At 38.3% G+C, this 27,029-nt stretch overlaps 1 protein-coding gene across 1 annotated transcript; it reads right to left on the reverse strand.

Moving 5' to 3' along the window:
• Positions 1-6,320: 6,320 nt before the first annotated feature.
• Positions 6,321-25,947, reverse strand: LOC121422056 (arylsulfatase I-like). Its single transcript, XM_041616859.1, has 11 exons — positions 25,910-25,947; positions 21,294-21,451; positions 18,786-18,945; positions 17,277-17,389; positions 14,704-14,814; positions 12,858-12,983; positions 11,974-12,103; positions 9,973-10,327; positions 9,002-9,138; positions 7,898-8,065; positions 6,321-7,137 (listed from the first exon to the last, which is right to left on the reverse strand). The coding sequence occupies exons 2-11, from the start codon at positions 21,420-21,422 to the stop codon at positions 7,004-7,006; spliced, it is 1,563 nt and encodes a 520-aa protein (XP_041472793.1). The 5' UTR covers positions 21,423-21,451; positions 25,910-25,947; the 3' UTR covers positions 6,321-7,003.
• Positions 25,948-27,029: the final 1,082 nt, after the last annotated feature.

Here is a 27,029-nt window from a genome sequence, read left to right on the forward strand (position 1 = left end):
AATAGTAATAATAATAAGAGTAATAATAATATCAATGACAATAATGATAATACTAATAATAACAATAATGATAATTTATTCACCCAGGGTAGCCAATTTAATTACGAAACTGCTCTACCAACAGGTCTGCATAACATACTCTATGTTCTTACTTTTCTCCTTCTTTCTCAATGCTGAGCGCCTAGCAAAACGGCAGTTCACAACTGAATTAAAAAAGTCTTTGGTATGACTCGGCCAGGGATCGAACCCACGACCTCCCGTTCATGAGGCAGGCACTCTACCACTAAGCCACCGTGCCCATATCTATGCAATCCTAATGGATATATCAATATAATCTAATACAAATGAAACTGGTTATTCTTTTTAAAATACGATACTGTTCAAAAGTAAATTCCCATTAAAAAAATGATAATAAATAACATGCAACATTTATATTGCGCTTAATACATTGTTGCGAAGCGCTGCGTGCTATATAATTATCCCGGCTTGAGTATGACTACCCTAATCAGGCACACGAGCATTCAATGAATTCCTTCCTACCGGGTACCCATTTACTACACCTGGGTGGAGAGTGGCAAATGTATATAAAGTTGCTATGCATGAGAGCAACTCATGCTGAAATGTTAACTTTCATTGTGAGAGCCAATCAGGAAGCTTCATTTTCAACGTTGCGATGGTAATCACGTCGCAAGAGTTGCTGTCATAATTATCAACCCATTTAATGAAATATGATAAATTGTCCAAGGGTATTTTAGATTTTTAATGCATTATTAGATTTATTTTTTTTTTTGGGGGGGGGGTTACTCACATGTGAACAATTCCTTGACCATAGCAAGCTTAATAGGTCTCTACAAAAATGACCATTTTCAGGGGCCACTGATTGGTTTTGAATGGGGGAGGCTAAGCTGAAAGTGGGGGGGGGGGCTGACCATGCAAAAATTTACAATCAGCTGGTAATTTCTTAATGTTTTTTACACAATTTTCTAAAAAAAAAATAAAAAAAACGGGTGAGGGACTGAAGCTCACCCCCCCCCCCCCCATTCCGCGGCTCGTGATATCATGCTTATAATGTGAAGTGTAAATACTATTAGATAAAACAACATTATTCTGCGTTTGTCAAACTTTATTGCCCATGTCAATATATTGAAATACAGTACGTACCTGTTCTCAAATACACGAGTGAAAATTGCAAAATTCTGAGCTGCGTATAAGGCTTGCAATATAGGCCCAGTTTGTTTTTTCGTCCATTTTTTTTATTCTGCCCCTTTCTAATGGTCTTCTTTTCCATATTTTCCCTTCAACATCTTCCCCTCCTTTATATTTTTTCTGTCTCCTCCAATTCTCTCGCTTTTTGACACTCTTTTCCTCATTCATCCTCTCTCTCTCCACTATTCATTTGCTTTTTATATATTCGTTTCCGCGTGCCCGTTTCTCAACACCGTCATAAGTATTACTTCTTGACTATAATAATAATAACTCTTATTTACCCAGGGTAGCCACTCTCAGCTGTAAGCTGTTCTTCCAGCGGGCCCTGCATAACATAATATGTTATTATTACCCTTCTCCATTCTAAATGCTGAGCGCCAAGCAAGAAGGCAGAAGGTCCTATTTTTATAAGTCTTTGGTATGACTCGGCCGAGGATCGAACCCACGACCTCCCGTTCATGAGGCGGACGCTCTACCACTGAGCCATCATGTCCGGTCTAAATCGGAGATAGTGAGCTACTTGTCCGCTAACCGTTTCATGAAGCCCTCTTTCCCAAGTTCGGGTACAAACAACCTCACTAAATATTTATGACACCTCCGAACCTGTCACAACTTCTTTCTAAGTGACGTAGTGGCATCACGTGGGTAGACTACGACGTGCAAAAGTGCCCAGAAATTTGAAAATTATAACCTTACGTAATCAATCATAGAGGTTGAAATTACATCAAAAAACAAGTGGGATAATACATTCAATGATAACTGTAATGCAAAGAAAATATAAAAACTCTTGGTAAAACACCACAAAAACATTCATTTTGAAAGAATAAAATTTATTCGATTAAGATTCTACCACGTCAGGCCAACCATATCTAAACTCATATTCGTTGTTTTCAGACCCCTATTAATATTTGGATAAATTCTATCTCTAATTTATGCATAGAATTCGTCAAATCATATTATTCGGTATCTAATATTTAAAGAAATTATGTTAAACTATATTTTGATAATGTTCGGAATCATAAAATACTGTATAATTATCATTTTACAAAGAAAACCGTTATGGTTTACTTTCGTAAACTATTAAAATTGAATATCCCGGGGGTACCCATCTCAACGTCCATATGTGATTTTTTAGTCATGAAACAAATTATTCATAATTTAATTTATCAGCAATTGATTGCTCCAGTCTTCATGGCCTAGATATGTATGATGCATAATTTACCTGTGCTATTATTTTGAAAAGATGTATTTCCCAATTCATCACAATATTTGCAATTATGTCGTAATTTTTCTTTTTGAAAATTATGCTATTTTGTGACCATGGCTACGTCTCGTCTGCTCTTTTTATCGATAGTATCGATATCAAGGTGTTCTAGTTAGGAAGCCTTTTGAGAAACAGGTTTAGTAAGATCGGAACTAACTCCGTGATTGGTGGATAAAGATATGACTAACTAGTCCAGATGTTGAGAAATGGGCCACTGCCATCTTGGTTTCCTCTCTCTTTCTATCTCTTCATTTCTTCCCTTTCTTTCTGTCCCAATATTCCCTTGTTATATACATGTAATGAGCATGTTATGCCCCATTTATGTTCTGTTCGAATTACAGCATCAAACTTAACAACAGTTCACTACACAGTTGTCTATGAAATGCTGTGTTTCACGTTTACTTCTCCAATATTCCTGACAGAAAATTTACCAAATAATTCATTAAAATCATACTACACTCAAATATTTTTCATCCCATTTCACAACATAATAATAATCGAGGAAATCACAGAATTACAAAGAAAATTAATTTTTCCATTCTGTAAAAGACTGTAATTATTCAATATATATTATGAGAATGTTGTACAACTAACTTAGCTTGTATGCAAGCAAACGAGAGGCTGAATGAAAAACATTCATACCATTGCACATATATCATCCAACGAGTACCATTACATGATTTTATAGGTGATTTCAAAATAACACTCAATTCATTGTGCTAGGTAAATAAAATGCATGTACAATAGGATATGCATAGGTTCAACTGGCTAAATACACATTGCTGCTATTAAAGGATTTTGCTTTTTGTTTTGAAAATTCTACCCTCGTTTTTTTTCAGATTCAAGCTGGAAGAATCAATTATCACTTGTATGTAACTTACAAGTCATTATACAACACAAATAGAAAATATTCTTCACGGAAAAATAATAATAGGCATTTACATAAGTGCCATCTATCTAGAAATATTCTATTCTGAGGCGCATTGTTATCATTATTACCCCGACTTTAGCTCGAGCTGCCTTTCAGCACTCGGTGCATTCAAGGAATTAACCCTGCCGGGTACCCATTCACCTCACCTGGGTCGAGTGCAGAACAATGTAGATAAATTTCTTGCTGAAGGAAATTACGCCATAGCTGGGATTCAAACCCACGACCCTCTGTTCAAAGTCAGAAGACTTATCCACTGGGCCACAACGTCCCAAAAAGAGTGATAAGTCCATTCAACTCGGCTGTACCACACTGACCAATCAATATTAATGTTACACGCACATCAGGTTTAAAATACTGACCAAAGACCAATCAGTGCTGTTCTTTCATATTTATAATTCATCATAAAACTTTGTGTTACAGAGCCCAGGCCACATCTCTCAGATGGTGACGTTAAAGAGCATCTTTCTTTCCACTCATGCTCTATCTTGTAACATCGCATTGCCTATTTGCAATTTGTATACCATTATCCTGTCAGCCTCACAAATAAATAGCCTCTTCAATAATGAGCACAAGATGGAATTTAAACACATGATTAATGGAATGTTACAGAAATAAAGTCTTCTACAGTGCTGATATAAATCAAATCTTGCACCAAATATTCAAACACGATTCAGTCAACAGTACATGTACATCTTATAGGCTTACATGCCAGTATTATATGACTCCCAAGAATCTTCTGTAATCTGATTGGTCCAAATCGGATCACATGATATTCAGCAAATTGCACTATTGCATCCAAAATGCACTATCCTGCACTCTGACGCCAAAGTGCAGGATAGTGCGAGTTCTGGAGTTATCTAGAATTATCTAGAATTTAGATCAAATATAGCATTCGAGGCAACTCAGTAACACGAGGAGCGAGGGGGTTGTATAAAACAAACAATGCAGGCATTCTTGTGCATAGAGGACCTCAATAATGAACTCTGTGCTTGACTTGCCAAATGGATATATTGCGGTCGGTCCTGCGGACCTCGGTGTGATATATCCATTAGCTCTTCTAGCACAATGTTCATCATTTGGCCCTGCATAATGCATGCGCTTACATGCATTATTTGTATACTGTTAGTTTACAGTTAAAAGGGAACAACTTCTGGGTCCCGTTTCCTCCATAGTGCACATATGCCTATTTTGCAATCACATTTAGAAGATGCTGAACAGTGCTTTTTTTAAAATACAAACTTGTACATTTGTTATTTTATGTACAAGTATAAAAATAAAAAGTACACATAAAACAGGAGCCATGTTTTGTAAACATGTCTATTGGAACTGGTTACTGATGTTCAAATATTCAAACTATGACTTATCTTTCATACAAAAATTGGATTAAATTCAGATCAATGCATTGATGCCCTGTCATATAAAATCATGTGCATAACTAATAGCAACAAACATTGTGCTGTAATAATAATTTTTGATGTTTTTCAATATTGCGAATGTTTTTACTGCTGTGTGAAACAAAGATCTCAGACACAATTTGCTACAACTGGACTTTGTGGTGTGCGCTTGTAATCCAAGCTACACACAGTTAAAGTTACAAACAGATGCGGAGGTTCAAGGTTCAAGCCCTGGGCTCCATCAAACAAAGATTAGCAATCAAGCGCTAAATGAACTGACCAATCAATATCAATGTTACACGCGCATTAGGTTTAATAAACTGACCAAAGACCAATCAGTGCGGTTCTTTCATATTTGCAATACACTGCAAACCTTTGTGTTACAGAGCCCAGGTCACATCTCTCAGATGTCGATTCCGGACGTAAATAGTCGTATCTGGGGAGCGTTTTCATGAAAGGACTTGTCCCGTTTTATCCGACAGCTATCATGGTAACAGTGCCTCACAGCCAATCAGAATGAAGGGAAGTTGTCAGATCTGACAATTTGTCAGACAAAAATGTTGATGAAACACTCCCCTGATGGATACATGTCAGGAAAACACACACCCACCCAAACACACATCCAACCACACAGATCAGTTCATTATCCCGGGAGGGGCCACTTCCATTCACGAGTGGATACCGTGCGCGACCATGGGGTCTCGAAAAGCACCCTAAACAAGTAATTTCCATATTCTGAAAATGCACCCCTTTAACAAGTATGGGCGTGTGAAACCTTATCCTTAACAAGTATTGGAAACAAAACGATACTCTTGGCAAATATTCCCTGAAATGAACCCCTAAACAAGTACAGGAATGTTTTATTGTTACGGGTCCTTCGGTCGTCGGCTTTACCTTATTTGGTTTAGTACGACCCCACCTTCTACACCTCGCGCAAATAGGCCTCTAAACACGTAGTGTTGGGGCAAAAGGACATCCTTCATAAAACATTTTAATTTTGTTTTATCATCCCCGCAAATTCGACCCTAAACACATAATTTTCCTAGCGAAATAGATACCTTTCTTCCTTATTTTTGTGTTTTTGACACCCTTATCACGTTACGTACGTAACGTGCCCTATCGTGAAAAGGACATTCTTTTTACATGTTTTTTTTGGTCGCGCATGGTATCCACTCATCAATGTAAGTGGCCCCACGGGTTCATTATTAAACCCCTTCACACATCACTACACTTTTGTCAACAATATTTCTTAAAATCCTGACATGACAACATTTGTGCTTTCAAAAGGTAAAAACAAAGACACTTACAAGTGGAAGACTGGAAAGTCAATTAAGCACATAACAAAACACTTAGGAAGAGTGCCCAATGCTATGCCCCACAGCGTTGAGTAAGTAAACCTTCGCCAGCCTTCGCGGATCGCCGTTTTGAATTGTGTACAAAACTTATGAGGAAAATGGAAGAGGGGTGGAGGAATAGATGATTTATACATTTGAATAAAAATTTTCTTCAATTTTTTTTTAAAAAAATTAGAAATGAATATATTTTAGAGGTTTGCGGGAAAGGAAAGGTGAAATTATCCCCGTCGTGCGCCCTCTCCCAATCCCATCTGTTATTTTCCCCAATGTTTTATATACAGCTGCGTGCCGATGTGCGAAGGTTTACTTACTCAACACAAGTGGCTAGTGACCTTGCACCTAAGAACATTCCATGCGTGGTGAAGGTCCCACATAACTTTACAAATGGCATACATTACAAAACACCACCATCTACACCAAAAATCTCACAACTTGGCAACTTGGCAGATGATGTCATCTTTTTGTGCATTTCAGTATTTTCATTGCCATATTCCAGAAGAGCACGATAAACCTACATGTACCAAATTTGTCATGAATCGCTCTTTAATTTGTCGGTCAAAGTATTGTCAAATACTTAATATGCTCTATTAAAATCATTGTAAAATGAGTTCATAACTGCTTGAAACCAGGTTAATATACACTGACTTAAATGGCGCTAGGCTCGTAGTCACACTGTCATACCCTTGATCCCTTTGGAACAATACAACTAAATTTTGGTTGTGGATGTGTTTCATCGTGCTCTGCCAATACATGGTAGCATGGTTGCAAAAATGCCGAAATACACCAAAAAATAATTTCATGTCATATTTTTTTGTGTGTGATGTCATCACTTCGATACAACTTTCCAGTACTGCTATAATTCCACCCAGGGTACCCAAGCGTTTCCGTGTTCCTTTGGGTTGCTCTGAGGATCGCCAGGCTGGTTCCTTGGGTCGACTGCTGATTGCCGAAGTTGCTCCAGTCTTAACGTCATGATCTGGACTACAGCTGAAGGACAAAGTGGGGAGAAACAGGTAACTTTGACTTAGTTTAATCCTGTGTAACCATCACCATCATCATCACCAATGCCACCCCCTCCCCTCAATACCATCGCAATTATCATATCATCACCACCACTACTATCATAATCAATATCACCTTAAACACCATTATCACCATCATCCCAACCCCACCACCATCATCATCATTGTCATCATTATCAACTTCATCATCACCATCATCATCATGACCATTATCATCACCATCATCATATCATGATGACCACCAACACCACCATCATCATCATTGTGTGGAGCGTTGTGGCCCAGTGGCCTAGTGGCCTAGTTTTCAGGCTTTGAAACAGAGGGTCGTGGTTTCAAATCCCAGCCATGGTGTAATTCCCTTCGGCAAGAAATTTATCCACATTGTGCTGCACTCGACCCAGGTGAGGTAAATGGGAACCTGTAAGGAATTTATTCCTTGAAATGCTACCAAGTTGTAAAAGGCTGCGGGGCTAAAGCCAGGGTAATAATATCCAATTAAGCGCATAGTGACGCATTTGGCAGTGATATGGGCGATATAAGCATGTTAATATCAATATTATTATTATTATCCTAATCATCACCACCATCATCTTCATCCTCACGATCATCATTATCCTCCTCCTCATCATCATCACTACTACCATCAACACCACAACCACTATCATCATCATCATCATCTCCATCATCATTATCATTGCCATGACTACCACCACTAAAATACTAACCTTGGTTCCATTCTGCTATATTATCATATTCACAAGGATCCTCCCTGATATTATAAAGACAAGGCTCGTTATTCTCATAATCACAGTTTGTTGAGGCATTTTCTGGTTTGGGTGGACAGTTTACTACAAATGCATTGGGAACTCGCTCTGTTTCATTCCAATTCTCTCCTGTTAAAATGAAAAGGAAAACTTGTTGATAATTTCAGGAAAAGTTCAAAAAGACTTTATTTAAAAAAATTAATAAAATGTCAGAAAAAGGTCAGCAAAATGATGCATATAATAAAGTTGTGTTGAACGATCAAAACAGAGTAATACAATGACATTAATTGAACTCATTTATTTACCGTCCTTTAGGTAAATTACCAATTTGTCTAATCATAAATAATGTTGATTAATCAACTTAAAAGAGTTCGTCTGGAGTAGATGGCTCTTTTATATTTATGTTCTGTTTTTCCCTTCTCTCATTCTTTCTGTCTTGAAATACATCCATATACTTTCAAAATTATGGCTGAAGTTTACAAAATGAACCTCATTGAAGAATTCAACATTGATATCACAGCATGCTCAAAGTTCATTGACCCTGAATGACATAAAATGACCTTGATTTTGTGACCTGACACTCATGCAAGATGATAAGACTTTCTAAGTTACAACATTTCAAAAAGTTAACCTCGGTTGTGATTTCAATGCTACCGATGCTGCTATCAGAAAAACACCTATACCTCGCTTCTGTTTGCCAGGCGAGACAAAAATATATATACTGTATGGCCCGTATTCTGAAGTCAGGTTTAATTTAGACTGTGGTCTAACTCTGTGCTAAAATTATGGGAAGCCAAAAGTGCCAAATTTTTTTATTAAGTTTTATGTTTCTAATGTTTGCTATGCTCTTTCCTGATTCATCACTGGTGAAGACAATCATCCATTCACACTTCCTAGACAATTATGAATGATTTGAGAGCCAAATTTAGCTGAAATATGATATCTCTATCGTTAGTGATTTATGTAGCAATTGGCTATCCATACTTAAACCACAACTTTAAACCTGAGTTTAAGTTAAACCTGACTTCAGAATACGGGCCTATAAGTGGAAATATTAAAACGTACCTTCAGGTGGATACCATCCAGAATAACGACTTGAAAAGGCACCATAGTGAAGTTTATAATCGCCTATCCTGATAGCCGAGTAGTTGAAGATTGGTTCGATGTTATGAAGAACCTCAATCCGAGGTGAATTTGCATTCCTTAAACAGATAAAGGAAAAGCCAAGTAAAAGGAATTATTAGTTTCTCATCATTACCTTTTAAAGAAATACATTGACATGATGTTCCATCCACCAGGACAGAACTCGCATCGACAAAAGGGCAGTATCACTTGGAACAGTATATCACCTAAAATAAAATAATTGGCCTTGGAGATTTGTTACTTCCTTTTTTTTATTTATTTTTCTCATTTGTGATGTACATGTCATATAAAATTGTGCCCTGTGTGAAAGTGGTCTTGCCTTGAAAATATCGAAATTTTAGACAATGTGGGCCCTGATTTATAATACAGGCACAGTTTATTATTATTATTATTATTATTATTCATTATTATTTATTTGGCCATAAAACATACAAAAATTGTACAATGCAATTACATAAATACAATTTGAAATTGAAAAATTAAATATAGATGTAGTAGAAATGAAAAAGAAAAGAGTAAGAAAACGGTTTTTCCGTGGGCCAGGGCTCGCAAAAGTAAAATTCAGTACTATTGCCCAGAGGCATGCAAGCCCTCATGGAAAAACCGTTGAGAGAATATTGCACATTCGATATATAAAATTGCACATTATTAAAATTCAAATAAAACACATTGACAAACATTCTAAAAAGTATGTAACGCCAGGCAAGATATAGTAAAAGAAATAAAGACAGGTATTAGAAAGAATTTGAATACCCATGCCGGATTCTATACCAAGTACACTATCAGCCAATCAGATTAATGGATTTCAGTAGCTTTTAACCTGTTATTGCAAAGTTGTTATTATAACAAGTTTTATGAAACAGGTGCCAAAATGATAGAATTTTCAGACTTACATTGACAATGCATCCCATTGGTCGTATCCATCTAAATTCACAAGGTCCTTCGGGTCACCCCCGGCGGCGCCATAGAGCGTTGGGAGCCAATCACAGACATGCATCAACCGGTCACTGAAGCGTCTTGGTCTCTCAATGAGGGGGCTGTTCACGAAGGCGGTGCCCCGGACCCCGCCCTCCCATAGCGTATGCTTGCACCCTCTGAGGGGCCAGTTACTTGCGTGGTTGCCGTCGTAGCCATTGGTGGGGCCTCCGTTGTCAGTCGTGAAGACGATGATGGAGTTATCGTAAAGACCTGTATCCCGTAGCGTCTTGGAGATGTTCCCGACTGAGTCATCTAAACCCGCAACCATCGCTGATCAGAAAATAAAGTATACAATGGAAGGTAAAGAAAATTACACCAGGGCAATTTCATAAAATATGTACTTTCGACCCCCTGTATGTGGGACCTTCATGAAAGTTTTTGTCTCTGATTTTTTGGTCTTTCGACAGTCTGTAATGTTCTCTAATTGACCATGACTTGGTCGGTTTATGAAGTGAAGTAAGACTTGAGAAAAATGGGGGTCGGACGTACATAAAGGTTGATCATTTCATGGAATTGCTCACCAATCAGACTTACTGCGTATTTACACCATTTCCTAGACTAGGTTGTGATAAAACCAGGAGTGTTCCAAGCAGACAATTATTGACTTTTATCAATAATATGTTTGGCGCCGATCAGGGGCCCGTTTCATAAAAGTTTACAATTGTTGTAAATTTGTCATTATGGCAACTACCATGGTAACCTTGATTTTGATTGGCTGCTGAGCCCTGTTACTATGGGAGTTGGCATAATTGCAAAGTTAAAACAGTTGCAACTCTTTATGAAGAGGTCCAGATGTGATAATTTCAGTAGCTTATAACAGATGTCAATGAAAAATCACTATTGCTTCATGAAGTGCTCCCCAGACTGTACCACGGCCACGTCTTACAAAGAGTTACGATTGATCCTATCAATCTCAACTATGTAGAAATCCAATCATACCATAATTTTCTCAACTTTTTCTCAAGTAAAAAAAGAGAGTCACACTGAATCTTCAAGATAATGATGAATGTATGAATACACATGTACAGCATATCTAATAAAGAATACATTATTATTATTATTTTTCCCTGTCCCCTCCATTCCACTTCCCCTCTCTCCCTGTCCCCTTAGCCTCATTTTTCCCTTCCCTTCCCTTTCTCCTCCCTCTCCCTCCCTTTCCTTTGAACTCTCTAGGAACTCTCTATTTACATTTCTTTCTCTTCCCCGTCCCCTTTCTCTTTCTCTTCCCCTCCCTCGATCCTTCTCTTTCCCCGTCCCCTCCTCCCCTTCCCTTCCTGTCACTTTCTCTGTCTTCCCCTTCTCCTCCTCCTCCTCCTCCCCTCCCTTCCCCCTTTCTCTTTTCCCCTCCCAATCTTCTCCTCTCCCTTCCTTTCTTCCCCTCCCCCTCTCCCTCTTCCTCTCCTTCCCCTCTATAACATGGAGCCCTGGGGCCTGTTTTACAAAAAGTTGTGACTGATCCCATCAACCACAACTGTGGAAGGCCAGCTACATCAACCTAAAAAATGCATGTTTGTTCAAAATTGGCATTTATAGAGCACTTTATCAATCTACGACTGCTCAAAGCGCTTCACAATTATTACCCGGTCACTGGATTCATAGCATTCCAAGAAGCCTGTTAGGCGCAAACTTGCTAAACCAACCACAATGACAGTTTTTCCTACCGGTACCCAATTAGCACGTGGGTGACAGGGTGAGAGTGGCAAAGTGTGGATTGACGCTTTGCCAAAGGACGCTAGGCCATGGTGGGATTCGAACACACGACCCTCTATTCACAAGGCGAGTGTCAGAACCACTACACCACGGGAAGTGGAGGGAGAGGGGAAGGAAGGGTAGATGAAAAACAGAAGGAGAGTGGCAAAGGAGAGGGAGGAAAGGAGATGGGGGTGGAGGAGGGGAGTCCCAGAACAAAATCTTACCTGCATACTTCCTTCTCCCTTCTGACTTGATATGAGGGAACCTCTGGTAATACTTGTAAGGAGCCTCTAGCAGATGAGCTCCATACACACCTGCATGCACTGCTTGGTGTGCAAGATACAAGAACAGCGGCTGAACAAAAAAAGATAGAGAAAATAGATATATTTTCAATAGCATTATGCAACTGTTTGTAATGTGTATTCTAAGAAAATAGTTTATAAGATTACAGATAAACTAGTTTATGAGATTACAGATAAATAGTTTATAAGATTACAGATAAACTCTGCCTTTTAAAAAGTCAAATCTCTTGGAGCCGGAAAAATCTGTTCTATTTGGGCAAAGTTAGACTTTAAAGAGGATATTACAATTATTTTGACTATGACATCGACCGATTTATCCAATGAAGCAGCTTATTAGCAGTGAGTCGAATCAAGGATTATTTGCATTATGGAAGATCATTAGGCAGAATTACCTGTATTTAAAAGATGGTTCATGAAAAAATATAAAGCAATGGTGATTGACTTGCAAAATATTAGGGTGGGGATGTTTTATCAAGATTTAAGAGGTCATCATGCAAACTACATATACTAATGCTCACTAGTGCAAGCATCAACCAATTTATCCGATAAAGCAGCTTATTAGCAGTGAGTCGCATCAAAACCTAGGATATAATAAATGAAATCCTTATAGCTCTACTCATGTGATGCCATTTTTGACATACCACTGACTGAAAACTATTAAAAATGCATGTAACATCTATATATTTTGTTACTTTTGTTTTGCGTATATCAATCAGCTATGAATATTTGCGCCAAGGTCGGAGTCAACAAAATAACAGGCTTTACTTTAATGAGGAAGCAATATACACAAACAAAAACAGTCTTACCTGAGAGGCATTATGATCCATAATAATCTGCTGAGCTTCTCTGGTGAATATTTCTGTAGAATACTGACCAAATGCGCTCCAGTAGACCTCTCCATTCTTGTGAAGATCGTAACCGGCACAACCAGCCTAAAGGATAAAAAAAGAAGATATTTTCTGAGTTTCACAGGTGACGCAAATGCATGACATGGATACGATCAAGGTGTTAATCCACAATGTGCCACTTTCCACCCAGGGGCTAAATGGGTACCAAGTAGGATGTGAAAGCGATCGCTGCTTGTCAAGTACTGTGTACGGCTCAATGGTGACTGGCTGGAATACTCCCCAGGGAGTGGAGGATGTGCAGACATTGTAAGAGGGAATGACTGATTGAATACGATGCCCAGGGAAATAATATGATCTGTAAGCACTTTTAAAGGGGAATCAAGCCTTGGCTATAAAATGTTGTGTTGGGAAGGAGAAAAATAAATTAAACAGAATGGTGAAAGTTTGAAAGAAATCGGACAAGCAATTAGAAAGTTATAGCTTCTTTAAAATTGAGATCACTAATACTATGTAGATTTCAAATTGGCAACTGGGTAAGTAAATTATGACTTTATTATCAGGGATTTGTGGTTTTCTTCTAAGTACTCATTCCCCTGGGGCAGTAATCTAAATATAACCCAGGTAGTATATTGTTTTATGTCCTCATGAAAGAAAAATATAATTTTAAATAAAACTTTCGGGAAAAATGACATTTTAGCCATAATATGTATTGGAGTACATGGAAGAGTAGTCCTTGCCTTACATCACTATGACATCCCATATGCGGCCAATTTGAAGTCTCCATGGTTATAGTGATTACCAATATTTACAACTTTTAAAAATTCATAACTTTCTTGTTGTTTGTCCAATATTGTTCAAACTTTCACCTATCAACTTGTCTGATTTTTCCTTCCTTATAAAAGCAAGTTTTTATTTGGGTTGGATTCCCCTTTAAGTACAATGTATGTCTACAGTGCATTTCAAATAACCAGATTATTATTAGATCCACAAGGTTCTATAATAGTCTACCAATGTATTTTTTAGACTGGGAGCCGGTGTCTGTGCTGCAATCATCATCAAGCGATCCTCACTACTATCGACGATAGCAACTATGGAAAGCCAGCAAAGTCAACATATAAAATGCATGCTTGTTTTTAAAAAATCTAGATATGAGTGTACATCCATAAATTCATTGATTTCTTGACAATTTGGTGTGTTCTCCTTTGTTTACAAAGGACAATTTGCAAATTTCCTGTAGAAAAAATGATGACACTGATGGATTTCCATAGAGTTACGATTGATTGGATCGATCGTAACTCTTTGTGAGACAGGGCCCTGGTAGCTTGAAGGTAAGAATGGCATATGGCGAGAGAGAGGACAGAAAAAGTAAGTTTAACAATGATTCCTCTTCGAAATGTAAGATGAGATTGAGAACACAATGTGAGAGCGTATGCGATTATCGTTAGTCAAGGTAGACAGGAAGATGATGGGTCTGACATCATTGAATAATAAGTGGAATTCTAGTTCAAAGCACAAAGTGAATTGCAAAATTCACGCCATGCACTTTTCCACAGGAACTTTTGATTATTGTCCAGCATTGGCTGTGGAATGTTGTGAGCGGATAGATGTTCATAGGTTGAGACCATTTTTGAATGCACAATGTGTTGCCTCACAAAGCTTTAATTTTTTTTATTATTTATATATTTTTGGGGGGAGGGGGATGAGATGACCCTTTTCTTCAGGATGGTGTACAAAATTTGAAATTTGGGGGGAGGGCACAACCTTAGCCCCCTCCACCTTTATCGTGCAGCACACATTTTCTTACCTTATTATCCTCATGTGTGAAGTAGTCCCCTCTCCCGTTATAGTAGCCAAAGAATGAATCGAATCCTCTCTTCGTTGGAATGTACTCCTCCGCATAATAACCCAAATGCCACTGAAAAAATAACAAAATAAATGAACAAGTATAAACATGACGAAAACCTCCATTTGTGAACACTACACCCCAGTTTTTCCCAATCAATTCTCTTCTCCAAGTACGACAAACCCTAAGTATCAAAACACCTGTTTCTTGACCTCGGTACGAAGATAAAACAATAGCCCGAGCGCGGTCCCGGCAAAGCACGCCGCCATTTTTTATTCACTTACTTTCCTTATTTCGAGGTTGATTTTCTTCGTTCAAAATTGAAAATGGACTAACATTGAATTTCTGAATACAATATGCCTTTGAAAACGTGATTAAATATCAAATACAATAATTTAATTCCGAAGGTCCTACTACAGGCAGAGAAGTCTTACGTAATAGCACAGCTGTTGTTTATCATTTCCTCCCTGGCTCAACGCTCATAATCTGGCCTGTGGTGAGACGGAGGGGATTACCTGGCCAAGCGGGGATGATTAGGTGGGTGTTTCATAAAGCTGTTCGTAAGTTAAGAGCGACTGGTGATCCTGTCTTGCGGTAAATGGTACACACCATTGGCGACGATCACCAGTCGTTCTTAAAATAGCTCTTAACTTACAAACAGCTTTATGAAACGGCCCCAGGGCTTGGAAATGATTCAAAACACAAAATGGAGTCCGATACCGCAGTTTGCAATCTGAACTGCGGTCTTTCCCCAAACGAGGGTTTGACGTAATGATTCAAAACCACTAGCTCAACTTTTGCAGTAAAGTCAAATATCTTTCAACCTTTCTAATCTAAATCATAAGAAAAGTTTTAAGAGTTTAAAAACACACACCAACTCCCAATTCTCAGGTAAAAAGCACTTAAGAGAATTCAATTTTGTCTAATAGTATGTATGTTGCGCTATACAAAAGTGTTTCATTACTGTATTATAGAATATTTTGCATACATTCTGGGGCCTGTTTCATGAACAAATATGATAACTTTTATAATATGGTAACTACCATGGCAACAGGGCTCAGCAGCCAATGACAATCAAAGTTTCAATGGTAATCAAAATAATGACAAAGTTTCCTTCATTGTATTTTATCAAAGTATTTATGATTTGAAAGATTGAGTCAAATTAGGCGATTATTACGCATACACTGTACATTCGTAATTCCGAAGCTCCGTTATTCCCAAAGTTCGGTTATTCCGAAGGTTCGTATTTCCGAAGGTTAGTATTTCCGAATGTTCGTTAATCCAAAAATGAAATAAGGTTTGTTGTTCCGAAGGTTCGTTAATCCGAAAACGAAATGAGGTTCTTAATTCCGAAGGTACGTTAGTCCGAAAACGAAATAAGGTTCGTTCATCATTTCGTTTTCGGACTTACCAACCTTTGGAACAACGAACCTTATTTTGTTTTCGGATTAACGAACCTTCGGAACATCGAACCTTATTTCGTTTTCGGATTATCGAACCTTCGGAATAATGCCACAAATGTTCGGATTAACGAACCCTTTTACGTTATCGGATTAACAAACATTGAGGTACATGTATAGGCAATTTACGTGTTTCAGAAATACAAAAAGTTTTGGAATAAAGAACCTTCGGAATTACGAACCTTCGGAATTACGAAGTGTAACCGATTATTAGATCTAAGAGTAAACCCTGTTCACACTTGCATGCATTGTGGTGCCCGCACTGCCCTGCAATATGCCAGTGCGCAACATTTAATAGCACAACCTGCCTGTATCAGGGCACGCATTGTTTTGACACATTCACAACATACATGTAGCTGCGACATGATCCTGAATGTAGTGCAAATTTGAATGTTTCATGCATAGACTATGTGGTAACTACAATGTTTCCAGTGTCAACAGGGCTGAAAGGAGAATGAAACCTTTGGAACAAGATTGCTTGGGTGAAAAATCAAAGAAACAGATCAACGAATGTTTGAGGAAAACCCTCACAGATAATGTGAAAGTTATGAGCATTTGAATATTGCGATCACTACATGCTATGGAGAACCTCAAGTTGGCAATGCAACAAAGATGTGTGATGTCACTTGTAAACAATATATATTTCACTTAAATTGCCTCTTTTATCACATCTATCAGTAGATCATGTGTTCTTTCTATACGAGAGCATGTAATACAGATTTTTGAAGAATACATCATGGATAAATATTTTGTATCACCATAAGGAAAAGCAAAAAGAGACATTTTGAGGGTATTTTATAGTCCATCAAAATGAAAGTTGTTCACATGTGACATCTCACATCCTTGTCGCATTGCCAAAGGGAGGATCTCCATAGCATTAGTGATTGCAACATTCAAATGAATGACTTTCTCATTATTTGTCTGATTTTTCTCAAATTTTCTTTGTTCTTATTCTTTGATTTTTCGGTTTTTGACACAAGCCTACCTGTTCCAAAGGTTTCATTCCCCTTTCAGGTTGACTCATACAGACTCTACTCTTTATATTATCACAAAGAATGAGAGAAAAAAACACACCTTCCCAACTGCATGAGTGCTGTATCCCAATGATTTCAGATGCTGAGCAATAGTCTTTTCATCCAGACCCAGTCCCCATGGCTCATCAGCTGCTATTGTATCATGTTGCATGCCTGTAAAATGTATGAAAAGCAAGACTATTTAAGGAACTCGAGTTCCCTACAATTCTATCATGTTGCATGCCTGTATAAGTACCTGAAGGAATTCTGGCATTGGTAGAATCTTCATCACCGATCTGTATATTTGTGGATAGGATAAGGAGAGGGGGGCAAGATATATTGATAGGGGCAAAACAAACTACGATTTAAAAACTGAAAGATCATTGTATGATTCAGTGTTAGTGTATCAGTGTTAGACTTTAGATACCTTTCATTTATATCTTTTACTCTGTCATTTTATTCTGCCCATTCCTTTTTTTTCTCTCTCCTTTTTCTACTTATTTTATCATCACATAAAAAAGGGGGGGGGGCAAGGAGGAGGGAGAAGGGGACCCTGGAGGAGGGTGAAGTGGTGTTGTAGGGTAGTCATTTCTAGGCCATCCCTGTTTGTGAAATATACTGATGAAACTTGCCAAACTGATTCCCCCTACAATAAAGTGATATTTAATGCACTATCTAGGTAACACAAAAAGTTGCTCTGTTGAAAATTGCTACTCTGAGGATATACCGGTATACAGTATACTGAAATGGTTTATAGATTTGTGATCTAGGGTGGTTGTTTTTTTTTTTGTTCAGAGTCATCTGAGGATTGGGGTAAGAATTCAAGCTCTGCTTTATGTTCAGCTTTATGTGTAAATTATTAACTGCCCCGGGAGCAAATGTTGTGGAACATTACCATAAACCTGCAGCAGAGTAACAGTCAAAACCAAGCAGAAAAAAATGGCTGCTCCCATAAAACGGCATGTTGTTGGTGGAATAATTCAACCAGGCAAATTGAGATATTGGATGTCCAAGAGAATTTCCCTTTTCAGGTATAATAAACCTACATGTTAAAGCCCATTTAAAAGATACCCTATTGCAACCCGTACCCTATCCCTACATCTGAAGACAAAATAAAGCCAGGAGTAATTGTAACAGGAGTATTTGTCACATGAGTAACTGTCGCAGGAGTAATTGTCAAAGGAGTAATTATCACAGGAGTTAATGTCACAGGAGTAATTGTCGCAGGAGTAATTGTCACAGGAGCACTTGTCCAAGGAGTACTTGTCATAGGAGTAATTCTCGCAGGAGCAATTGTTGCAATAGTAATTGTCACAGGATTAATTGTCGCAGGAGTAATTGGCACAGGAGTAATTGTCACAGAAGTAAATGTCGCAGGAGTAATTGTCACAGGATTAATTGTCACGGGAGTAACTTTCGCAGGAGTAATTGTCGAAGGAGTAATTATCACAGGATTAATTGTCGAAGGAGCAAATGTCATACAACCCTAAAGGAAGATGCTGTAGTTCAATGTCTAAATCCTGTTGAATTACAAAATTTTTAAGTGATCTATACAGAAAACATTTGATACCTGTATGAATAGGGTGCCTGCCCGTCATGATGGCGCTTCTTGTCGGAGTGCAGATGGGTGACACATAGTAGTTTGTCAACGTCACGCCCTCTTGGGCCAACCTGTCAATGTTCGGAGTGAGTATCTGGCTTGATCCATGCAGACTGACATCATCCCAACCCTGGTAGTATTGAATTGTAAAAAAATATTAAATTGAAGGCTTGGTTATGGGAATGATAAATGAATTATTGTGAGCTCTCAAATGATTGCTTTAATATGAAAGAATGTAATGATATATTCTTTGTCATAACACTATCTGAAAGGAAGAATGTAAAGTAGCAATGCTTTGATTGCGTTTGATTGACAAGTCACCAAGGACACAATACCGCCTTCTCTCAGGAATTCGAATTCAACTCACACTTTTCGAGTGAACGTGTGAATGGTACAATGATTCTAAAGACAAATTTGCTATCATTACATGATTTAAGATTCTCGTATGAAAAGGCCCTTACTGTCTTACAGCCTCAACCTTATAAAGTATCCAACCTAACTAATATTTTCGCAAAACAGATCAAATATGCAGAATAATGTACATCACGTATTTTAGCTAAAACTTATTTCACCCCTAATTTTCCCATATGTGCAAAGGAATGCTTAAATTACAACTAACCTTTTCAAGGTTTACAAATCCACATAGAAAGCATAACTGAATTACACAAAGTTTTCTATCCATGAATGACAAACCAAAACTATGAATAAGTTGACTAATGACAGGGGCTGTGGGGGGGTGGGGGCTGGAGGGGCTTCAGCCCCCCACTTTTTTCCAAAACCATGTACAAAAACATAAAAAATTACCATAGGATTGTGATTTTTTGCATGGTCAACCCCCCCCCCCCCACTTTGAAAACTACGGCCCCATATGTATGATCAAAGGGCAATAAATACACTGTCAAATGAATTTGACCAATTCAAGAACTTTAACCTTGCATGTATACAAAACAAAGGAAAATTCAGATAGCAATAATTCCTGATGTTGTTTGTCTGAACTGAAGACTACAATACCTGTATATTCTATAAATCTCTCACAACCAGTAGATATTACAGAAAATTGATATGTAATCCTCTCTTGATTTTGATAATAACCTTCAAGACACCTCATCTTTTAGCTCTAGTGTGGAGTAGATTACAATTTGCAGTGAAGATAAATTGAGAAGACAACTCAATACCTGTGCAAAGATTGTGGTAATGACCCAATCAAGACGACAGCCTCTTTGAAATGGCCGTTTGAAGATTAAATTTTTATGAATTCAAAACTAAGCGAAACTAATCAGAATGGCATATAATTTAAATAAAGTCCCAACACACTCTTTCGGCAAATCCGGGGGTAGGGTTACCGACATCACCTGTCCTTTTTGTACAAGCCAAGGTAACATGGCTTTAAAAGAGTAATTTCTCCAGCATACGGCAGCAAGAATTTCTTCTGGGCCTGTCCTACAAAGAGTTGCGATTGACCCAATCAACCACAACTATGGAAAACCGTCTAAAAAAATCTAAAAACATCTAAAATACATGTTTTTTTCAAAATATTTTCAAGAAATTAAGTATTTTACTGTTTTCTTGACATTTCAGTATGCTTCTATCTGTTTCAAAGGACATTGGGCAAATTTCCTAAAGAAAAAATTATGACATTTATGGATTTCCATATACATATCATAACTCGAGATTATTCAGATCAATCCTAACTCTTTGTAAGACGGGGCCCAGAGGGTTTTTATATTCCAAGGCCACTAATGCCACAGTCTTGGATGCCCAACTGATTGGCCTAAATGCCCTTTTCATTGACCTATGAGATTTCTTTATTTTTTATAATCATTCCTGATAGTGCTGTACGTGGAATTATAGAAATGTTCTCTACACTGTAAAGACAGAAATATTGCTTTTCCACCATTGGGCAATTCAATAAAATGATCAACCTTTTGTGCGTCCGACCCCCATTTTTCGCAAGTCATCGTTCCCTTCATATACTGACCAAGTCCTAGTCCTTTGGGAGCATTACAGCCTGCCAGAAGAACCAGAAATCAGAGCCAGAAAATTTCCTGAAGGTCCCACATGAAGGGGATTGTATTAAATGACATTTAAATTTAAGGCCGGTATTATTACCATATCCCCTCGTTCAATAATGACAATCTGGTTACTAATGATGCGTTTTAAGACATATAGGTGCGATAGCTCAGTCAGTAGAGCAGGAGTTTCGGATTCCGGTGACCGGGTTCGGTTCCCACTTTGTACACTAATGTCCTTAGGTAAGGCATTAATCCTCATTACTAGGTCCCTCAGAGAAGACCTTAAGCCATCGGTCCTCTGGTTACTTGCTTACAAGCATTCATGCTACATGTAGCAATCAGGTAAAAAATCAACACCATCAAAATATCAAATCAGCATACATCAATACAAATTATCAGCACAGCCATCGTTGGATTCAATCGAGCATTCTCCACTCCCTGGGGAGTATTCCAATGTAACCCTTACCAAATCATCAGCTACAATGAAGATAATGTGCGGTGGCCCTTGATGTTCTCTTGATTTACTATTCCGTGCCTCTACCAGAATCAACATCAAACACACACTGAGCTGAAACGCTTTCCTCAATTCCATCATGGTTCACCTATCTGTTAATAATCCAGGAACTGTTCATTTGGACAAAGAAAATAAGTTATAAATACAAATTATTAGACAGCTGAATAACTTCCTTTTTGGAAGAGTGTTTAAAGGGATGCTCCGTGCTGAAAATATTGGCTAAATAAAGGTAATAAAAATTCACAGAGCAAAATGCTGAAAACTTCATCATAATTGGAAAACAAAGTTTAACTTTGTTATCCGATTTAATGAAAGATTTACATTATTCAAGTGAAACAGTTCTAGGCATGTAATAAGGATCGCTTTATGATATTTATCAACCAATGCAAGTATTCTACGATTCACGATATTTATCGGCCGATGAAAGTATTTTTTAAATCTAAGTTGGCAGCAATACACACGTGTGGTACTTAGGTATCGATAACAAAGACATCCAGATGGCAACCAAAACAGACTGGGTAAGTAAACACTCGTGCTCTTAATTATTTTTCAAATTTACTACTATTTATTGAATAAATATATGCAAACTTATCAAATTTGGGGGTAAATATTGTTTTGGCCCATGTACGTTAGTTTGGGCTCAGAACGTGTGTGATTTAGATCTAGTTTCACCATGGGAAAACCTTTAGAGACCAATGCTATCCCGACCCAGACTCCATGGAGAGTAAGCCTACGTACAGTGAACTGATTCTTACTGTCAAGGCTAGTCTTCACGAACACATGTATTTAGGTAGGCTGATGATGTCACATCCCCATGCACTTTCCTTTTTATTAATCTTATATTACTCCATGAAATCATAATTGTTTCATTTTTTCATAAATGAGTGAAGGATGTGTCTGAGGAGCCACTATGATGAAATATTAAGTTGCAGTGCATAACTAATGCACTATCAATCCAATTCTTTTAGTTCTTGGGAGGAAAAATTTTGATAAAGCTAATGTAATAAAATACAAAAGAACAAGTTGGGATACGACATCATCAGCTTACCTAATGAATATTTGTGAAGATATGCCTAGAAATGTTTCACCAGAATAAGGCAAATTTATCTTTGAAATTCAATATAAGAGATCTACATGTATAGTTTTATTATTTGTTATCCGATTTTGATCAAATTTTCAGCATTTTGCTCCATGAATTTTACTCTATTTCTTTTAGATATTAATATCTTCAGCCCAGAGCATACCTTTAAAGAGAAATTCCAGTAGTTGCAGTAAACACTGATTTCATGAGAAAGTCTGTAAAACCAGGCTTAATTGTCAGTATATCATCGAGGATGAAGATCTGGTACAGTTACATAAACTGAACTTTGTGAAATCTTGAAATCTACGCTGAAAAACTTTCACACTGAAGATCACCAACACAGATAGGTACACGTGGGACAGTGTATTATTATTGCTGGAATAAAAACCCGACGGAAGTGACCTAATCCGCGCTTACATGTATTTTGCTTATTTCTCAGCAATTACACAGTTTCTCCAAGAATCCTTTGGCACATATTTTTTATTCATACAAACAGACATTTGGGTGGTTATTATACTAGATTCTGTAAAAAGTCATTTTGAGATCGTTACCAAAACTGGACTTTATCTTTAAACATTCATTCTAACTTTTTTGTTTCTCCAGACATCAGGGGCCTGTTGAATGAAATGGTCTTTGGTAGAAATGCTTGATGTAAGAATGAGATATCACTCAACTGTTTCACAAAGCCAATTTGGGCGAGACGAAGAAAATCCAAGTTGGCAGTTTGACTGCCAACTTGGATTTAAAAAATACTTGCATCTGCCGATGGATATCAGGAATCGCAAAATATTTTTTTTATCGATAAATATCATATAAATTATTTTGATATTTATCGACCGAAACAAATATTTTACGAATCGTGATTTTTATTGACAAATGCAAGTATTTTTTAAATCTAAGTTGCAGCTTTGCACGCGTGTTACCGCGTGTGTATCTAGGTATCATAACAAAAGAAATCAAAATGGCCGAGTAAACAGACAGGGTAAGTGAACGCTCTTGCTCTTAACTTCTTTCAATTTTACGACTATTTATTTAATGAAAAGTAAGAAAAATGTAATTAAATGGGGGTAAACATAAAACTTGCCCATGGCTGATGGCATGTACATAACTTTGGGCGAAAAACTAAAACTAAAATTGGTGATCAAGGTGATTTAGGTCTAGGTTCACCATGCATGGGTAATCCTGACCTCTACACCCAGGCATAGGTAGCCGAGCCAGGCGTTAGGGGAGTAAGCCTACGTAAGGCCCCCATCTCACTAGGATGGCGATCATGGCGACCATGGCGACCATGGCGATCTGTCTAAATCCCGCAAAGCGTAGCAGAATCGTCCTCGAATTCTATTTTTAGCCTGCGAGGCGATTGCACTACAACTTCACTGCGACGGACCTGCGCTGAAGGCGATGGTAATACGCTGGTAATACGACGCTGCCACTCTCTTGCCACGATTTAAGGCAGATGTGATGCGCTGCTTCTGCGATCAAAGCGACCGTACAACGAGGCCCATACGCTAATTAGGACCTCGGTACGATGGTGCTACGAATGGAACGATTGTGTTACGTTCATGATGGGCTCTTGAAACGATTTTAAGCAATCGGCATATTGATCGCGGAACATGAGACATTTTTCAGTCGATTGCCAACCTCCGACCAAGATGGATGTCCAGAATTTGGTTGGACTTATACATCTTAGCATTATACAACAACTTCAATTAGAAGTTGAATACGAGGACCTGATACAAGGACAGTAGAAGGAGGAGGCCAAAAAGATACTGAGTCCGATCCTGGCTGTCACTTAAGTCATAATATACAATATATATATTAAAATTTCACTCAAAAGATGTAGATGAGTCTAATAGTTAATATGAGGGATGCATCCAGAATTTCATAAAAGAGCATAAAAATGTTTTATATTTTGTTTATTTTTTCCACAAAAGTTTGTCACTCAAAATTGTTAGGTAAATTCCTTTCAAATTTGCTTTCAAGAAGTAGTCTACTGATGTGAGAGCACTCATAAGGGGGGGGCACAATGCAAGAATCCCCATAAAGTGTGCTTTCCCAATCAATACATCAGTGATCGAATCATTAAAATTTTAATATTGTTTACTGTCACTGTAGTTAGAATTCATTCTATTTTTAAAACATATTCAATTTATATATTTTTGCGGAGGTAACCCAAGACATGCGAGCGTCTTTTTTTCTGTCTTTCAAGCTGACTCAGCAGTTAGATTTTCATCCTCCTACGAGACCTCCTCCTCCTCTTCCTCCTCTACCACCACCATAACCTCTTGTTCGCTTCCTCTTGGACCGCCGGCATAACAGATTGGGCAGCTTCCCTTTTTGGTCCTTTTTCTGGGAAGTATATTTGAAAACGTCGTGGTGTCGCCTCGTAATCTGTTGAAAATGTGATAATCCGCTACCATCGGCACGTTGTATCATAGCAGCGCAGACGGTCGCTGCTCAATCGCTGGCCAGTCATCAGCGGCGCAGCAAAAGCGCAACGCGAATGCCTGCAGCGGGCTGAGAACGTGTGCCACATGCCACCCAAAGGGAAAGCGTCGTGGTGGAAACGGTGTGAAGCGTGTCGAGCGCAAGGCAGTCGCCTCGTAAACGGAAGCAGCGTAGCAGAATTGTCTTGGGAACGGGCCTGAAAAACACGGGCGATCGGTGCCGCTTTTAATGCACTTCTACTATGCTTTGTGCGTTGGAGCTTCGTTACAGCTACGAATATGTCGTTTGTAATACGCTCTTGACTCGATTATGATGCGCTTTAGCACCTCCGCGATCTCGATATCTCGCTACGTAAGTTTTGAACATGTTCAAAATTTTGTGGCGACCAGGAAGATGGTGGCGATCCTTGCCGCTTCAGAAAAGATCAAGGTACGACGGAGAAGATTGAAAAGATCAAGCCACGTTCAAGCTACGATATATTACCACGCTTTGTCGATTTTTGACGATCGCAGCGGAATCGCCATCTAGTGAGATGGGGGTATAAAGTAGATGATTTTGGCCAAATCGTGGTTTTGGAAACCACTCATAGATTTGTGTACGCGCATTTGTGTACAAAGTGAATGGAGGTGGAAATAGGGAACCGTGCGTGCGACTGAATAAAGCGCTGCTGTATGAAGTGAATAGTGGTTACCTATATCACGATAATGCCATGATTTTTACTCCCCAGACGCCTCCAGGCTAGCTGTGCATTCTGCCGGCTCTGGCCGACTGCCAGCGAGCTCGAGCGATAGAGCAGCGCCCTGCAAGTGCAACCTAAGCCTTGCCTGCGCTGCCGGCCAAGCAAGGCAAACGCTCCCGCAGGCAAACAAACCAGCCAGTAAATAGCTAATACTAATAGCTATAATAGCGACATTTTCATTTGATTCAATGAACCAATTTTCAAGATCTAAGTCCTCATAAATCTTTGATAAACACCGGTTCAATAAACACCCGTAAATCCCCATTTAGACCTATAAACATAAATGTTATTGGTTCTTACCTTTATATTCCAAGTACAAAGTAGCTTTGGCTTTGTTTGGCTTTGCTTTGCCTTTGCATGCGCATGCCTAGCCTTTTTCTTTTTTATTGCTGCCAAACAAGTATGGAAGGCGTTAGAAAGATTGTGGAGTAATTGATATATTTCCAAATTAATGATAAAATGGCATAAATATTTGCTATCGCCTCATAACAAAAACATTATTGAAGAAATTCATTTAGGAACCCCCTCCACTTTGTTCATGTATAAAATTTGCTTGTAAAATTATTTTTTTGGCATATTTTTCAGAAACATGAGTGGCTTTACATACTATTACAGAGCACATGACCGACCAACCCACTATGCAAATTATATTAGTGGACCAACCACACCCCCAAGTTCATAAAACTAAAGTGGCTGCCTGAGCTAGCTTTATGCTAAGAGCCTAAAAGGAGGAGGGGTGTGACAAGGGTAGACAAGTTGGTTTGTACGCATAGGTGGCGGAAGCGGGGGGGGACAGGGGGGACGTGTCCCCCCCCCCCTAAATTTGTTGTTGATGACCTTTTTTTTTTTTTTTTTTTTTTTTTTTTTTTTTTTGCTTGTCAATTTAATTTTTGGATTTTTGGGTTGAAAACTTTTTTTTTTTTTGGCTTGTCAAAATTTTTTTGGTTGTCCCCTCCTAAAATTTTTGGCTTCCGCCGCCAATGTTTGTACGATGAGCTGCGACGTACGTACGGTATATAAATCCCCCGGGGGCAGTCAAATATATTGCTGTGACAATTAACAACAACAACAAAAACGCGGCCAAAGGGGCGTTTTTCACTAACTGGACGAGGGTCGCGCTTGCACTCGTTTATAAAAAAAAAAACACTGATTTTCAAAAAAGGGTGGTTTAAAAAGATTAATAAATGGTCAGTAAAACATTTTTAGGGTATGTTTTTTATTACTTCCAATAAAAGCTTTTTTTTCTTTAAGACTAGCCAAACGTACACACTAAAAAATGAAGTGCTAATTCAGCTCTTAAAGAGCGTGTATAGTGACTGCACTTCGGAGTGCTGATTTGTCTAATTCAAATTTGAACGGGAAAAATCAGCACTCAGAAGTGCAGTCACTATACACGCTCTTTAAGAGCTAAATTAGCACT

Source organism: Lytechinus variegatus, chromosome 9 (assembly GCF_018143015.1).
Source record: "Lytechinus variegatus isolate NC3 chromosome 9, Lvar_3.0, whole genome shotgun sequence".
NCBI lineage: Eukaryota > Metazoa > Echinodermata > Echinoidea > Temnopleuroida > Toxopneustidae > Lytechinus > Lytechinus variegatus.

Excerpts from the sequence above, each read along its gene's own strand:
- LOC121422056 (XM_041616859.1), bottom strand. The coding sequence starts at position 21,422 with ATGATGGAATTGAGGAAAGCGTTTCAGCTCAGTGTGTGTTTGATGTTG. Across the intron at positions 12,984-14,703 it reads TCACACATGAGGATAATAAG|GCTGGTTGTGCCGGTTACGA; the intron begins GTAAGAAAATGT and ends TTTATCCTTTAG. Across the intron at positions 8,066-9,001 it reads TGGATGGTATCCACCTGAAG|GAGAGAATTGGAATGAAACA; the intron begins GTACGTTTTAAT and ends TCATTTTAACAG.